General features: G+C 42.1%; 1 protein-coding gene across 1 annotated transcript in view; it reads right to left on the bottom strand.

Annotated features, from left to right (window-relative positions):
- Nucleotides 1-944: 944 nt before the first annotated feature.
- SCCPDH (saccharopine dehydrogenase (putative)) overlaps nucleotides 945-18,474 on the bottom strand; it is a 38,607-nt gene continuing 21,077 nt past the window's right edge. Inside the window, exons 6-12 of the mRNA XM_027613425.2 lie at nucleotides 12,538-12,668; nucleotides 11,348-11,465; nucleotides 9,531-9,650; nucleotides 9,382-9,438; nucleotides 4,380-4,491; nucleotides 3,091-3,172; nucleotides 945-1,834 (exon numbers count right to left, since the gene is read on the bottom strand). Of these exons, the coding sequence (XP_027469226.1) occupies nucleotides 1,729-1,834; nucleotides 3,091-3,172; nucleotides 4,380-4,491; nucleotides 9,382-9,438; nucleotides 9,531-9,650; nucleotides 11,348-11,465; nucleotides 12,538-12,668 (726 nt within the window). The 3' untranslated portion in view covers nucleotides 945-1,728. The remainder of the gene's footprint in view (nucleotides 1,835-3,090; nucleotides 3,173-4,379; nucleotides 4,492-9,381; nucleotides 9,439-9,530; nucleotides 9,651-11,347; nucleotides 11,466-12,537; nucleotides 12,669-18,474) is intronic.

Raw genomic sequence — 18,474 nt, 5'->3', positions numbered from 1 at the left:
TTAGGGAGATCAAACAGGACACCGAAACTCCACTGGCAGGACAGGCTAGCGAGGGCTTCCAAAAGGAGTCTCCCTAGGAAGCCGGGGAATCTGGTGATTTCTGCTTAATAACAGGTCCCAAGGGCTTATCAGGGAGGCTTGGGTTTTCCCTGCAGCTCAGGTTTGGGACTAGGACACACATCAACTAAAAAATAACCTGAAAGCTTGCAGCCCGAGTGTGGAGCTTCGCATGGGGACGGCAGGGGCCCGGGGTCTGCAAAGCCACATGGAGTCCCTGAGAGCCTGTCAGTGAGGCAGACCAGCAGTGAGGCCCCAGGAAGCAGGAAAGGCTTCTACCCCTTGGACTGAGCCTCAAAGTTCTCTAACAATTTGCAGAAATAACTGCAGAAGGAATGTACTTCCAACTAGAGGAGCCTTGGGGGTTACAACGAAAATCTGGATGAGACACACTTGTACACAGGTCGTATACACACACTTTAGAGCCGGACACGGCACACATTGCCAAGCTGCAAAGAACACTGACAGCATGCAGCTTCACCCAGTGGCTCCCAAATGCACATCTAATCCACTGATTCTTGCAGGCCGCGAGGGCCCACCGGGGAGCCCACTGTTGCATTAGGATTCTGCCATGTGGCTAGTCGTGAGATCTGCTGCTCCCATACACCTTCCTGATTTTAAAGAGGATAAGAACTTTTCTAAGGGCCCACCAGTGAGGGCACAGCTGAGCCTAGTTCCCAACCTGGCCGGGCAGAGGATGGACGAGACCCCAACACCACCACCACCACGAACCTCCCTCTTCAAGTTAGATCCCCCCTCAGTACAGGCAGCACAGAAGGGTCCCTCCACATGAATAAGGTTTCTATCTACGTCACGCTTCTCAGTGAAGAGTAGAAATTTCATAAAGGCAGTGGCCGTCCTCTTTATGTAATGAATGGCACAGAAGACTATGTATGTGTTTATTATATGCTTATTACAAAAGGAAAAGTCCTTTGCCTTATTTTAGGGCTTCAGTGGAAAACCTAGTTAAAATACAAAAAATAGAGAAAAATTCTGGCCAGGCAGTGAAAATCAATAGAAACTGGCCACCTAGCTCTTTAAAACCAATCGCAGGTACAGAACCGGAGAAAAGAAATGATAGGCCCAATTCTAGCAATACCCGGGCCAGACCCCAACTCAAATACCTACGCAGGCCCAAACACAAAACCACTGTTCCAAGTGACAACCCTTTATTATTCAACTTAGGTAATAGTCAAAAAATCAGTGTCTGTGGGTGAAAAACTAGGCTAAAATAGCAAAAAATGCAGTTTCATTTGGCAAAGGCCCGAAGAGTATATAGAGAAACTTAGAAGGGTGAGGTCCCGTTCAACACTATGGCAAAAGGAGAGTGGCAGTTACCGCCTCCCGTGACCACCAGCCTGAGCACCTCATCTGAGGCCTGTCAGCAGCACAGAGGGAGACCCCCACCCCAGCCTCTGATCTGCCAGCTCATGTTTAAAAATTGACCATGAATTCTTCAATGAAAGAGTCAAAGATCAGTTCTCTCTCACAAGCAATAAAATCACAAAATCAGCTAAGATTTGAAATTTAGGATAAGCTAGTACAATTTCCTGCTTTTAATGTGTACATATTTTAGATATAGTCAGACAGGATATAGAAGAATTTCAAATTTCAAATTAAAAAAAGCCGTTAATTCATGCATTTTATGCCTTCAGGTAATTCTTCAACTGGTTAGACTTCAGAGCTGCTAATCACACTAAATTCAATGCCGCGTTGGTTGAGTCTGTCAATCAACTTTGTTCTGGAGAAGGCTGCTCCAGGGGTGAAGACCCCGCCCCTGTAAGATGAGAACAAGGTCAAACCCTGCACAAAGCAAGCTCCAGCCCTCTCCTCTGGGAGTGTGATTCGCTGGAGGCCTAGCCATCAAGCCATGCAGAGAACTCATGAAAACCATCATTCCATCACGGACTACTTTGGGTTCCTTTCTTAAAATAAGCCAAATGAGCAAAGGAGCTATAAGCCAGGAAGAAACTACCACCCAGTAAACCCATCTAGAAGGGCTCAGCTCCCAGTGAGACTGTCTCCGTGGACTGCTGAGTGTTCGACTAAGGGTCATCAACCTACGGAACTGCTGCTGTCGGTAGAGGCAGTCCTCAGACTCAGGAGGACAAAACCTGAGTGAAATAAATTTAGGCAATAAATTATATGAAAGCATAAATAAGACAAAGTGGATGAAAACAGTTTCTTTAAATCTAATGACTAACATTTGTTAAATACTTTCAAAGGGTATACAGTTGACTCAAACAACATGGGTTTGAACTGCATGGGTCCACTTATGTGATTTTTTTACAGTACTATAAATGTATTTTCTCTTATGATTTAACATTTTTTTCTCTAGCTTACTTTATTATAAGAATATAATATATAATATATATATGTCAACAGTAAGCTATTTAAATGTGGGTGGAGTTAAACGTTACACATGGGTTTTCAACTATGCAGGGGGTCAACTGTAGAATTATTTGGAAAACTTTAATTATGCTTCACTTTATACCATTTTTATATTTGTTACTTAATATTGTTTCAGGTCATGTCTACATTTATTGGTTTCTAAGCCTGCAGGCCTAGGACTCATCTGTAAAGTTGGCCTACTTTTACAGTAACAGCTAAATGCTCCAATAACTCAGGCCACTGGATAATCCTCTAGCCGAGATGCCATGCATCAGTTCACACTTGGTATCACAGCTTCCCACTCCTGGCTGGGTGTCATCATTACTGACTAGAGGCTCCTGATAATACTTTTTAACAACAGGGCCTTTTCTGAGTGGCTGATTCCGGCCCTGTGCTATTTTTACAAGGAATGAAAGTCAGCCTACATAACTCTCAAACTCCTCTGTCTCCTCTCATTTATCTGTGCACTGTTCTCAGAGGCCAGTAAGAAACTGCCCTCCTCACAATTTTAATTTACCTTTATCTTTGGATCAGAGGTACTGTAATTGCTTATGTGCAGACCCAATGTCTGAAAACTGAATCAAAATAAGCTAAAATATAGATGAAAACGACATCTTCGAATTAGAAGAAAACCAGACTCACGTCTTCGGAAGATCAGAGATATCATTTAGAAGAGTCATGGCTGCCTGGACCATGGCTATGGAGGTGGCCACATAGCCAGCCTCTGTAGAAGACAGGTGATCAAAGAAAACTATTAATGAAGTATGCATTCGACAACACCCAAAAACCAAAGGGTTGATTTGATATCTAACTCCAGGTCTATAGAATTTGCTCAATAAATATTCTGTTCACTTAAAACTAATAATTAATATTCATATAGTACTTACTAAGTTAGGATCTGTTAGTAAGTGCTTTAATTTTATTAACCTCATTTAATTCTCCCAGCAATGACATCAAGTTAGTCCTATTTTTTAATCCCCATTTTACAGGGGAGGACACTGAGGCACAGACTCAAAGTCAGGCAGCGGCTGAGCTGGGAGCACATGGAGCTGCCGCGGGTCCGTGGCTTGTGCCCTCTGCACTGCCTCTGGCCAACAACTGAAGCCAATGACCCTTGTTCCTTGTTTCTCTATTCACACACCAGGCTCCACTTAAAAAAAAAAGATTCAATTTCTTTAAGAAAAAAACTGAGTAACTTTAAAAGAAATCTAACTTTAAGAAGTAGCTTTAAAAGAAGTCTATAAGCAAGTGGAACTTTAGTGTTTACAAGTCTGCCAAATAATAAAAATATGGTGAATTTATCTTAAAAAGCCTGGTGGGAATCTGAAAAGAAGGCAAGATACAAAGATATCTTTGCCATCTGGCTTGATTGAAACTGCAAAACATACCCCCTGATCTATCAGAGGTGTTGGTAATTAAATTGGTAATTATACTAGATTCACAAGTAGGACTCTATAGAGTTCTGTAAAATTCATACCAAAAGTTCTTGAACTTTTTTGGGTGACAGATCCTTTCAACCACCTATCAAAAGCCTGTACCCTCTCCAGAAAAATACGCACAGGCACACACATTTTACAAACAATGTCAGCGTGTTCACTTGGCCCACAGCTTTGTTATAACTTCACCGCTTTAAAGTGACCCTTGAGTATGGGAATAAAATAAATGTCAACCAGCCCCTTTTCTTATTAATATTAAAACATGCTACTCAGAATTACTAAATTATCCTAAAAAACAAAACCAGGGGGGTGGATATAATAATAAAATTAGATTATAACAATTTCAATCCTTCAACAGAATAATTTATATTATTAAATAATTTGTGCAAGTTTATTTCTAAAACAATGAAGCTTTAGGAAAAAACCTCGCAATACTGCTTTATACCTTAAGACAATGAAAAACTCCCCAGCAATCTTAAGTCATATGTGAAATACCTGGTCCTTTCACCTGAGTACAAATTCTCATGTTTGGTTTGTTCTTCTCAGGACTAAAGCCTTGGCTGTATCCTTGACCAAAGAACGTCAATGTAAATGATGAGGCATCAATCTGAGAAGCAAGCAGAGGCCTTATTTAATAAATATGTCATTTCCTCCCTGAACATGGTAAAACCTACTACTCTACTTAATATGAGACATTTTCAGTAGATGAGAACACCATTATTCTGCCAGAACACCCTATCATCCTTTAAGCATGGGGCAAAAATCAATTCTTGGAAGATGCAAGTTTTGACGCCTGGTTGGTGCTGGGGGAGGGAGGTGGTGCGGGACAGACGGTCCTTAACCTGGGGATTCCACACAGACAGCACCTTGAAAACAGCAGTTTCAGAGGAAAAGCTAGGATGGTGGTGGCAGCAGAATGTGGTAATCTGGTTTCAGGTACCTGTTTGAGGAGACACCAAACTAGCCAACAAGTAATGGAAACACAGGCCAGACAGAATTGCTCCACTTGGAGATATAAAAACCTGATTCAAAACATTCAATTCTAGAAGACTTATCCGAGCATCTTTCACAATCACTAAATTCAGAAATAAGATAATGAAGAATTCAGTTGTGGTTAAAAAAAAAAATGTTATTAATGAGATAACACTAAAATACGGTTCCTGTCTTTTCTGGAGCTGACAGCTTAGTGGGGGATACAAATATATGTATGTGTGTAAATATACACACGTAGATCTAATAACAATGTGAGACATGAATTAAAAGATGCCAGACTAGTTCAAAGGAGGGTATTATTAAATCTGTTCTGTAGGACGGGGCAGGGTTTTAAAATGTGTACACACACACACTCTAATGGAAGTATACTACACAGAAAAGTGGGGTAGGCACCAGAAAGGACAAACCATTGTGGAAAGGCAAGAAGGGATGCAGTATCACGGTGGACCAGGGAACAGGGTGGCACTTGCGTATAAAAGGTGCAAACAGGGTCAGACGCACTTGTCCCCACCCCGCCTCCCTGAGGCACATGGGCTAGCTGAGCACAACCCTCTCAGGCTGGGCACATATTCAGCTTTAGAACAAATGTCTTTTTTTTTTTTTAAGATTTTATTTATTTGAGTGAAAGAGAGAGAAAGAGAGCGAGCGTGCACAAAATGTGGCAGAGGGAGAGGGAGAGAAGCAGGTATCCCACCAAGTAGGGAGCCCGATGTAGGACTCAATCCCAGGATCCTGGAATCATGACCCGAGCCAAAGGCAGACGCTTAACTGACTGAGCCACGCAGGTGTCCCTAGAATAATTTTCAACACGGTCTCTACGCTACTACCAACTAATCAGAGTTGGCATGAAAACTGAAACCTATCTGCCACCCAGGACTAGATCATGAAGGCCTTCGCTCCTCTGGAGATAGACTTCCAGCCAGTGGGACTCTCGGGGTGTGAATCAAAATCACCCAAACCGGACTTGGAGCCTGCCCACCTCCACACTAGGGATCACAGCATTGGCAGCATATTAACATGACCGGTTTTTAAAGAAAGCCCAATATTCAAGCCACATTCCAGACCAATCCACACTCAAATCCCTGGTCATCAGTTTTAGGCTCTTTGTCAAAGTTGAGAACCACGGCTCTGTACTTCCAGGCCCTACTCCACACCTACTGCATCAGAATGTCCAGACTCAAGGTCGGGACGTGTATGTGGAAAAGCTTCCTGGGGCATTCTGGTACATAATCTCCCAGGTAAGAATCACTGCCCATGCAGTACGTCAGGGAACCAGGTTATGAAGATGACGACCAGGTCAGATCTGTCTTCCATCTTGGACAGCAGTGGGAAGAAATATTTGCAAATCACATACCTGATAAGGGATTAATATCCATATACAGACAACCCCTAAAACTCAACAAGAAAAACACAAACAACCAATTCAAAAATGGGCAAAGGACTTGAATAGACATTCTCCAAAGAAGACCTACAAATGGCCAATAAGCACAGGAAAAGATGCTCCACACCACGAATCGCTGAAAAGTGCAGATCAAAACCACAAGGAGATATCACTTCACACCTGTGAGAAGAACTACTATAAAAAAATAACAGGGTGCAGCTGGCTGACTCCGTTGGTGGAGCATGTGACTCTTGATCTCGGGGTCATGGATTTGAGCCCCACCCTGGGTATAGAGATTACTAAAAAATAAACCTTAAAAAAGGCCTGGGAAACAAGTATTGGCAAGGATATGGAGCAATGAGCACACTCATGCACTGCTGGTGGGAAAATAACATGGCAGGGAGCCGTGGAAGAGTCTGGTGGCTCCTCAAAAAATTACAAACAGAGTTCCCACAGGATCCAGCAATTGCACTTCAGGATATTTATCCCAAAGAATTCAAAGGAGGATCCTGAAGATGTATTTGCACCCATGTTCACAGCAGCACTATTCAAAATAGCCGAAAGGTAGAAGTAACCCAAGAATGGATGGATGGATGGAGATGGGGGATGTATGAATGGGGTGTGTGTGTGTGGGGGGGTGTCTGTGCGTGTGTGGTGTGTGTGTGTATAAGTGTGTGAAAAGGAACTACTATTCAGCCTTAAAAAGGCATGAAATCCGACACCTGCTACAACACGGAGGAACCTTGAAGACATCGTGCTCAGTGACATAAGCCAGTCACAGAAGGACAAATACTGCCTGACCACTTGTACGAGGCACCCAGAGTGGACACATTCACAGAGACAGAGAGAACGATGGTGACCAGGGGCAGGGGGAAGAGGGGAAAGGCGAGTTATTGTTTAATGGGGACAGAGGTTCAGTTTTGTGAAAGGAAAAAGACCTGGAGGTGGGTGGTGGGGATGGATGCACAAATGTGCTGCAGACCAACGTGAATTCGTATAAAACGAATGTTTTGAATAACAATATGGTATTGATACCACCAAACACTTAAAAATGGTTAAGATGGTACATTTTATGTTATGTGCATTTTACCACAATTTCGGGAAGAGAGGGAAAAGAAAAGGAGGAGCGGGGCAAGAGCCTCGGCTAAGGTGGGTATGATGGGTTTGGAGAAAAATCTAGAATGATGCCTACGTTCATGACTGGGCAGATGACAGTGCCACCAACAGAGATGGAAAACAAAGGAAGAGGAGTGTTTGGGGGAAAGAAGTTCAGATCATGACATGTGCAATTTCAAGTAACCGAGGGACATCCAGGTCAAGACGTCCAGGAAAACAGGACAGGTAATCGGCAGATCTAAGCGGGTCTGCTGAGAACACGGCCGAGATCGCCTGGGGACAGTGGGAGGGAAGCGGACCCTCACAAGCGCAGGGACGGCAGAGGAAGAGAGGAACAGAGCGGACACTCGGAAGAGTGATGGTGTCAGAAGCCAAGGGAGCGAGTATTTCAAGAAGGACAATTATGTCAGAGATAAGAGACTGAATAGGGACTCACAGCATTCAAAGCACTTAGCAGTATTCAGACCAACGACTCTAGCGAGGGGAACACAGGGTGAAGGAGGGTCGAGGACTCCTCTCTGGGTTGGCGTGTGCACAGGACGGGGAGAGGCGGGAGGAGCACGGCAGGGGAGACCACGTGTGCACAGGACGGGGAGAGGCGGGAGGAGCACGGCAGGGGAGACCGTGTGTGCACAGGACGGGGAGAGGCGGCAGGAGCACGGCAGGGGAGACCGCGTGTGCACAGGACGGGGAGAGGCGGGAGGAGCACGGCAGGGGAGACCGCGTGTGCACAGGACGGGGAGAGGCGGGAGGAGCACGGCAGGGGAGACCGCGTGTGCACAGGACGGGGAGAGGCGGGAGGAGCACGGCAGGGGAGACCGCGTGTGCACAGGACGGGGAGAGGCGGGAGGAGCACGGCAGGGGAGACCGCGTGTGCACAGGACGGGGAGAGGCGGGAGGAGCACGGCAGGGGAGATCGCGTGTTCACAGGACGGGGAGAGGCGGGAGGAACACGGCAGGGGAGACCGCGTGTGCACAGGACGGGGAGAGGCGGCAGGAGCACGGCAGGGGAGACCACAAGGAAGTCCGCAGTAAAGGTTAAGGCTCAGGCCGGTGTGGTTCTTGGGTCCACCGCATTCTAGCCACATGAACTTGGGCAGGTTAATACCTGCTCTGATGACCTCCTCAGGTGGAAAAAGTGGCTAATACCTTTACCTACATGATCATGGGAGGACTAAATGCGACGTAAAGCACTTAGCTCTGCGCCGGCCACACAAGAAGTGCTTGATTTTTAAAGAGCACAGGTGGCGGGATTTGTCTTGTACAGAATCCTTCCCTGAGAAGCGGAGAAGGTGGAGATGAGAGCAGTCGGACAGCAGGACTCCGCGGGGTGCACAACCCACGTTCTCAACTCCCATCAGTGAAGCAGGAGTTGAAACTGCGGGGGGGGGAGGGGTTTAGATCGTGAGGAAAGCCCGTGAGAGGAGATGGACAGATGGCTCATTAAAAGGAACCGGATCAGCAAATGCTGCTCAAGTTCCAGTGAGAGGGGAAGCTCATGGTCGGTGAGGGGGCCTCCCGGGTGGTGCCCCATGCAAGCGGGCGGAGCTCATGACCCAGGCCTGGGCCTGACTCGGGGTTTGTGAACCACGCGGCAGGAAGGAGGCGCCGGCGTGTGTGGAAGGGGAAAGGAAGTGCTGGGAAGGAGGGGGTGCGGAGGAGAAAAATGAAGACTAAATGTTTCTGAGATGTCTAGGAAGTAAGGAGAATAAAACTTCAGCGCCAGATGACTGGGCTCTCTCCCCAGCTATTTACTCGCTGTAGGACCCTGGGCAAGTTACTTAGCCTCTGTGCCTCAGGCTCCTCACTGGTCAAGTGGAGAGAATGTCTAAGTTAAGGGTGTTGGGAAAAGACAGAGTCACCTAATTTACATAAAGAACATAAAAGCACATCTGAAACATAGTAAGTGCTCCATCAAGTTTTACCTGTTCTAGTAAATGCACTGAGGAAAAGTAAAAACAAAATAAAGAAAATTATTTAAGAGCTGTATACAAAAGAAAGGGTTACCTGTTTTTGTGTTGGACCTTGTTTTGAAAAATAACCAAAGGAGAAGAGCCATGGGAACTAAAAGAAAAAATAAAAAAACCCTCAGTGATATTTTTAAAACCTCATGGAAAATACTTCTAAAGACCTATTTTCATAAAAATACCACTTACTTTTATGAGAAGCTGCCTTCCAATGCCAAACTTCACAAAGAATAAAAAGAAAAGTCCCGCAAACATCAGCTTAATAACAGAGGTGATGCCTCCCACCGTCATATAAGCGGCGTACTGGACCTAGATGAGGACGTAAAGTCAGAATGTTACTCCCTACTTCTGTAGACTACGTAATACAAGAATGTTAGCTATTTAGAACTTCCTCTGTGGTCATAAACAGTGCGCAAAAGCAGTTTCCACTTTATGAACGTTATATTCTAAAACCTTGTTCAGAAACCAGACACTGGGAGCCTATTTTTTAAAGAAATTGTTGCAAATGGTAATTAGCTTCCTTGACCTGAACACAAAAGTCCCCATGATCCATACATAAAAAGCCCACAAGAATGTACCTAAATTTAGTAATTACACATTGTAAGATACAGATTCTACTTACAACCTCTTCTATGAGAAAATGATCTTTTAAATTGAGATACAGTTTCCTCTTTTTCCCCCCCTGTGGCATGCTTTAGCTTTGGTCCTGCTTTCTTTCTTTTTCTTCATTTTTTAAATTTAAATTCAATTAATTAACATACAATGTATTATTAGTTTCAGAAGTAGAGGTGATTCATCACCTTATATAACACCCAGGGCTCATATAACACATACCCTCACTAATGCCCATCACCCAGTTACCCTATCCCCCCACCCCCACCCCTCCAGCAACCCTCAGTTTGTTTACTATGATGAAGTCTCTTGTGGTTTATCTCCCTCTCTGATTTTGCCTTGTTTTAATTTTTCTTCTCTTCCCCTATGATCCTCTGTTTTGTTTCCACATATGAGTGAGATCATATGATAGCTGTCTTTCTCTGAATGATTTATTTCGCTCAGCATAACACCCTCTAGTTTCATCCATGTTGTTGCAAATGGCAAGATTTCATTCTTTTTGATGGCTGTGTAATACTCCACTGTACATATTTACCACATCTTCTTTAACCACTCATCTGCTGATGGACATCTGGGCTTTTTCCATAGTTTAGCTATTGTGGACATTGCTGCTGTAAACAGTGGGGTGCAGGTGCCCCTTCAGATCATTATATTTGTATCTTTGGGGTAAATACCTAGTAGTGCAATTGCTGGGTCGTAGGGTAGCTCTATTTTCAACTTTTTGAGGAACACAGTTTCCTCTTCAAGTCTCAGAAGTGGGAGCAATTAGGGCGCCTGGGTGGCTCAGTTGGTTAAGCGACTGCCTTCGGCTCAGGTCATGATCCTGGAGTCCCGGGATCAAGTCCCACATCGGGCTCCCTGCTCAGCAGAGAGTCTGCTTCTCCTTCTCACCCTCCTCCCTCTCATGCTCTCTGTCTCTCATTCTCTCTCTCAAATAAATAAATAAAATCTTTAAAAAAAAAAAAAAAGAAGTGGGAGCAATTATTTCCCACACCAAAAGGAATAAGATGTTACTCCAGAGGTCGGAGGTTGCAAGGAGAGGCGAACCCAGACATCTCACAAGCAACAGAGTTCCCTACCAGCTAAAACTCGCAGGAGGGGTTGCTGGGTGTTTATGACACCAGCATTCCCTGGACTAAATTTGCTTCTGTTCCATTTCACTAACAAGGTATGCAGCTGACCAGATGTGAATATTATGGGGGAGGCTATCTCTAGCCCCATAAAATGCAAAATGCTTTATACTACTGATTCTTACCCTTCCAGAAACTGAATCCTGCATTATTTAGCCTGCTTTTTTTTTTTGCTTTGTAAACATAAAAATCCTACATTAAACAACTACAGGAACAATAATGAACAGTATACTCTTCATTAAAAATTAAATCGCATGCACTTACAGGTGATTGCTCTAAATTCTCGAGCAAGTAACGCTGAGTTCGCCTCACAACAGACACATCTGCTCCCAAGAAAGGAATAGAATAGCTGTTCAGCTCTCTGCAGTAAGAAATCGGCCACCTGCAAGACAGACCCACAGACCCAAGAATATGCTGCATTTTTCTCCACTTAGTTAACTCGGCAAAGTTCTGAATAAAAAATGTAACTTTTCTTGAGGCAGTAATGACAACAAAAAAGGCAGATCTGCTCTCAATTAAAATTTATCTATCTGTCCTGTGTTCTCTACACCTACGCCAAACAAGTGACAAGTGGGACAGAGCAGTATTCTTCATACCAAGGGCACTTAACACATATGTTCTACCCCATCAATCTCCCTAGACAGTACACTCATTTCAACAGCCAAACCCTAGTATGAGTTTAGCGTTCTCACATAAAAAATGTTTTCACATAAAAGTGCTATTAATAGGGGTGCCTGGGTGGCTCAATCGTCTGCCTTCAGCTCACGTCATGATCCCAGGGTCCTGGGATAGAGCCCTGCATCAGGCTCCCTGCTTAGCAGCAAGTCAGCTTCTCCCTGCTTCTGTACCTCCCACTCCCCTGCTTGTGTTCCCTCTCTTGCTGTGTCTCTCTCTGTCAAATAAATAAATAAAATCTTTAAAAAAAAAGTGCTAATAATAGATAATCTACATAAGATCATCACACTTATTAAAATGGTGGTTTTACTGCACAAAATTTAACTGATGTTTGATTTTGATAGTCATAGTAAACATTTTAGCACAAAATTCATTTTCTCCCAGAGTCCAAATATATTATTATATATGAAGTACTTAAGCTTAGGATAATATATTAATTATAATTTAGCTAGGAAGACAATCCTGAATTCACTACAAAACAGTCTCAGGCTTTTCTAAGTAGCATACTTTATAAACCACATCACCAGCAATATACTTAGACTTGATATACTAAAGAATAGATTTTGAGGCGCCTGGGTGGCTCAGTCGGTTGGGCATCTACCTTCAGCTCAGGTCATCATCTCAGGTCCTGGGATGGAGTCCCACATCAGGCTCTCTGCTCAGCAGGGAGTCTGCTTCTCCCTCTCTCTCTGCCCCTCCCCCTGCTTGTGCTCTCTCACTCTCTCTCAAATAAATAAATAAAATCTTAAAAAAAAAGAATAGATTTTAGGTTACTATACCTTCTTTTCAATTTTGAACCAACAATTGGGACAGGTTTCAGATTTGACTCATTTCTCAGTTTTTTCAAATTACTTTGATCTCCAAAACCATAAACTGCAGACTTCCAGGTACCATCATGAATGCACAACCCCTAATAAAAATTCAAAAGGTAAAGAAACATGTCGTAAGGGATAACTACTAAAATGTAAAACCAAGAAATTTGTAACTGTTTACAGAGAACATTTTGCCTCTATTTGAGCTAGCCATAATCCCTTACTTTATAATCTTGAGATGAATTTTCAGGCAGGACCAACACTCATTAGCTTGATCATATTCGATATTTATACCCACGTATGCTCTTTCTTCTTCCTTCCTACCATCATTTATGCTCCTTTTAAATGCCACTAAGTTTTACCTCTGCATTTTCACTCAACTGACCATATTCCTTCAAAATTAACCCTTCTAATTCCTATCCCTATGCTGATTCATCAAAATCTCAAGCTGTGTTCCTGAGCATGTTTACGCAACAGACACAACGTGCAGACCTATCCCGGCCCCAGCGTACCTGTTGCCCCACCACCCCCAACACCCCTTACTCTAGCCCCAAATTAACTCCAAATGCCTTCCACATAAGTCTTGTTAAAATATTTTTTTAATTTTAAGGCTCATTAATATGATTTATATTTCAATTTCTTTCCCTTCTTCAATTTCTTTCTGGAAGCATAGAATCCTTGCTTGATCTTGACCAGAATCATTCGTTCCCTTATTTCTCATCCTTCAGTGCTTTCCATTCTTCCAACATAATTACACCCTGCACGACCCTCACCTCCAATGCCCACTAGACGTGAACAGCAGAAAGGAGAACACAGGCAAGGGTATGAGCTCAGAACCCAATGTCTCAGTGCCGACTCCTCTTTACCCAACCTCTACATGGGCCTTTTAATTCTCTGTTACAGAAATGTTTTAAACTTCATTTATAATTCTGTATATATTGTATATAACTGTTTTAAGGCCTGCCTTACATGTAGTTTACCTTGTTCGAATGAACAAAGTTATTTAGAAATATTTATTCAAAACCAACTTTGTCACAAGATTTTGAAAGAGGAATATCAGTAAAGCTGATGTGAAGATACTGTTGCTTGTTAATAAGCAGAGTAAGAGAAACAAGAAAACCATCAGAAGATTCAGGTGTTCACATCAGAGCTCTGATGACACTGGAAGGCAGAGAGACACCAAACTTAATTTCCATTTTGATATAGGTTAGTATCCTCTGTAGTGTTAAAATAAACAGAGCTACAAGTCTGAGGGGTTTCTATGTGAAACTACTCTAAATCTGGGCCCAGTCAATGTGACCTATTTGCAAACATAAAGATTCCCAGGGGCATCTTGCTGGCTCTGTCGGCGGAGCACATGACTCTTGATCTTGGATGTAGAAATTACTTGAAAATAAAAGCTTTAAATAAAAATAAAAAAATAAAAGATTTCCAAATACCAGGAGAAAACAGCTTTTTGAAAACCTAAGAATATCTTCTTATACAAATAAGCCATCAAAAAGGCACAAATCACATTCCATTTTTAAAAACTGTTTACCTTACTGAAAAACATAAAGTACACAAAGCATAAATATACAATTTAATGAAATTATGAAACAAATATCCCTGTAGCACAGAAGGCCCTCCTTCTGTCCTGCATCATGGTAATAAAGACAAATACCTGCTTTTCCTTAGAGTTTTACCACCTAAGTATTCATTCCTAAACAGTAAGTGAATTTTGCCTGTTTCTAAACTTTACAGAAATGGAAGCACACAGCCTTTGAGTTCAGCCTTTTATGCTCAAAACTGTGATGTTAAGATTCATCATGTGTTAGAAATAACTCCTACTATGGAAATCAAAAATTACATGGAAAAATATGAAAACGAAAACCTGACAGTCCAAAACCTTTGGGACACAGCAAAAGCAGTTCTAAGAGGGAAGTTCACAGCAATACAGGCCCACCTCAAGAAGCAAGAAAAATCTCAAAATACACAACCTAACCTTACTCCTAAAGGAGCTAGAAAAAGAACAAACAAAATCTAATACACAACCTAACCTTACTCCTAAAGGAGCTAGAAAAAGAACAAACAAAACCCAAAACCAGCAGAAGGAAGGAAATAATGAAAATTAGAGCAGAAACAAATGACACAAAAACTAAAAAGCAATAGAAGCAATTGATGAAACCAGGAGCTGGTTCTTGAAAAGATCAACAAAATTGATAAATATGATAAACCATAAAAAGAGAGAAAGGACTCAAACAAAATCACACAAGAAAGAAGATAAATAATAACCAACACCACAAAAATGCAAACAATTGTAAGAGAATATTATGAAAAACTTGGGATGCCTGGGTGGCTCAGTTGGTTAAGCGTCTGCCCTCAGCTCAGGTCATGATCCCGGGGTCCTGGGATCGAGTCCCGCATCGGAATCCTTGCTCAGTGGGGAGCCTGCTTCTCCCTCTGCCTGCAGCTCCCCCCTGCTTGTGCTCTCTCTCTCTCTGACAAATTTTAAAAAAAGATTATTATGAAAAACTATATGCCAACAAATTGCACAACCTAGATGAAATGGATAAATTCCTAGAAACATATAACCTACCAAAACTGAAACAGGAAGAAACAGAAAATTTGAACAGACTCATTACCAGCAATTAAATTGATCAGTAATCAAAAGACTCCCAACAAACAAAAGTCCAGGACCAGACGGCTTCACGGGTGAATTCCACCAAACACCTATTCTTCTCAAACTATTGCAAAAAACAGAAAAGAAAGGAAAACTTACAAATTCATTCTGAGGCCAGCATTTCCCTGATACCAAAGCCAGATAAAGACACTACACACAAAAAAAAGAACTACAGGCCAGTAGCTCTGATGAACATAGATGCAAAAATCCTCAACAAAATACTAGCAAACCAAATCCAACAATACATTAGAAAGTCATTCCCCACAATCAAGTGGGATTTATTCCTGGGATGCAAGGGTGGTTCAATATTCACAAATCAATCATGATATATCACATCAATAAGAGAAAGGAGAAAACCATATGATATTTCAATAGATGCAGAAAACACACTTGATAAGGTACAACATCCATTCATGGTAAAAACCCTCAATAAAGTAGGCTTAGAAGGAACATACCTCAAAATAATAAAGACCATCTATGAAAAACCCACAGCTAACATCATCCATAATGGGGAAAAACTGAGAGCTCTTCCCCTAAGATCAGGAACAAGACAAAGATGTCCACTCTCATCAGTTTTATTCAATTTAGTACTGGAAGTCCTAGCCACAGCAATCAGACAACAAAAAGAAATAAAAGGCATCCCGACTGGTAAGGAAGAAGTAAAACATCTACTATTTGCAGATGACATGATACACTACGTAGAAAACCTGAAAGACTCCACCAAAAAACTGCTGGAACTGATAAAAGAATTCAGTTAAGGGGCGCCTGGCTGGCTCAGTCAGTTAAGCAGCAGCTCTTGATTTCAGCTCAGGTCATGATCTCAGGGTCCTGGGATCGAGCCCTATGTGAGGCTCTGTGCTCGGTGCAGAGTATGCTTGAGGATTCCCTCTCCCCCTCTGCCCCTCCCCCTGCTCTCTCCCTCTCTCTCTCAAATTAAAACAAAACAAAACAAAAGGTATTCAGTTAAAGTCTCAGGACCCAAAATCAGTTATGCAGAAATCTATTGCATTGCTATACACCAATAATGAAGCAGCAGAAAGAGAAATCAAGGAACTGATCCTATTTATAATTGCACCAAAAATAATAAAATACCGAGGAATAAACTTAACCAAAGAGGTTAAACACCTGTACTCTGAAAACTATAAAACGCCAAGGAAAGAGACTGAAGATGACACAAAGAAATGGAAAGACATTCCATGCTCATGGGTATGAAGAACAAATATTGTTAAAATGTTTATACTACCCAAAGCAATCTACAGATTTAATGCAATCCCTATCGAAATAGCAACAGCATTTTTCAGAGAACTGGAACAAACAATCCTAAAATTTGTATGGAATTTCTGGGGCGCCTGGGTGGCTCAGTAAGTTAAGCATCCAACTCTTGGTTTCAGCTCAGTCATGAGCTCAGGGTCCTGGGATCGAACCCAGTGTTGTGCTCCATGCTGAGCATGGAGTCTGCTTGAGATTCTCTCTCTCTCTCTCTCCCTCTGTTCCTCCTTGCTCGCACTCTCTCTCTCAAAACTTAAAATTAGAATTAAAATTAAAAAAATTTGTACGAAATCTCGAAAGACCCTGAATAGCCAAAGCAATCTTGAAAAAGAAAAACACAACTGGAGGTATCACAATTCCAGACTTCAAGTTATATAACAAAGCTATAGTAATCAAAACAGTGTGGTACTGGCACAAAAACAGACGCAGATCAGTGGAACAGAATACCCAGAAATAAACCCACAGTTATATGGTCAATTAATCTTTGACAAAGCAGGAAAGTATCCAGTGGAAAAACACAGTCTCTTCAACAATGGTGTTGGGAAAACAGAGCCACATGCAGAAGAATGACACTGGATCACTTTCTTACACCACACATAGGAATAAACTCAAAATGGATGAAAGATCGAAATGTGAGACCTGAAACCATAAAACTCCTAGAAGAGAGCACAGGGAATAATGTCTCTGACATCGGCCCTAGCAACATTTTTCTAGATATGTCTCCCAAGGAAAGGGAAATAAAAGCAAAAATAAACTATTGGGACTGCATCAAAATAAAAAGCTTCTACACAGTAAAAGAAACAATCAACAAAACCAAAAGACAACCTACTGAATGGGAGAAGGTATTTGCCAATGACATATGCATTAGGGGGTTAGTATCCAAAATACACAAAAAAACTGACACAACTCAGCACAAATAATGCAATTAAAAAATGGGCAGAAGACATGAACAGACATTTCTCCAAAGAAGACACACAGATGGCCAACAGACAAACTCATAAAAAGATATTCATTATCACTCATCATCAGGAAAATGCAAATCAAGGGGCACCTGGGGGGCTGTTAGTCAAGCCGTCTGCCTTTGGCTCAGGTCATGATCCTGGAGTGCTAGGATCGAGTCCCACATCAGACTCCCTGATCAATGGGGGTCCTGCTTCTCCCTCTGACCCTCCCCGTTCTCGTGCTCTCTCTCTCTCTCTCATTCTTTCTCAAATGAATAAAATCTTAAAAAAAAAAAAAGGAAAATGCAAATCAAAACTACAATGAGACATCATTTCACACCTGGCAGAATGGCCAAAATCAACAACACAAGAATAAAAGTGTTGGCGAGGATGTAAAGAAAGGAGAACTCTCATGCTCTGTTGGGGGGAATGCAAACTGGTGCAGTCACTGTGGAAAACAGTATGGAGGGTCCTCAAAAAGTTAAAAATAGAACTAACATACGATCCAGCAATTGCACCACTGCATATCTACCCAAAGAATACAAAGACACTAATTCAAAGGGATACATGGACCCCAATGTTTATTGCAGCATTATCTGCAATAGTCAAATTATGGCAGCAGCCCAAGTGTCCACTGACAGATGAATAGATAAAGAAGACACACATACTGGAGTATTATTCAGCCATAAAAAAGAAGGAAATCTTGCCATTTACAACATGGATGGAGCTAGAGGGTATCATGCTAAGCTAAATAAGTCAGAGAAAGACAAATACCATATGATTTCACTCACAGGTGGAATTTAAGAAAGAAAACAAACAAGCAAAGGGGGAAAAAAAGAGACAAACCAAGAAACAGACTTTTGAATTACTATATTGTATTGAAACAGTATATTGTACACCTGAAACTAATAAAACACTGTATGTTAACTATACTGGAATTAAAAAAAAAAAGAAAGAAAGAACTCCTGTTCTATAGCTGGTCTTTCCATTTTCTAAATGGTATCTTTTGATAAACAGACATTCTCAATTTTAAAT

The sequence above is a fragment of the Zalophus californianus genome, chromosome 10 (assembly GCF_009762305.2).
Source record: "Zalophus californianus isolate mZalCal1 chromosome 10, mZalCal1.pri.v2, whole genome shotgun sequence".
NCBI classification, from domain to species: Eukaryota; Metazoa; Chordata; class Mammalia; order Carnivora; family Otariidae; genus Zalophus; species Zalophus californianus.
The sequence above is the reverse complement of the archived record's forward strand: the minus strand, read 5'-3'. Positions and strand labels throughout refer to the sequence as shown.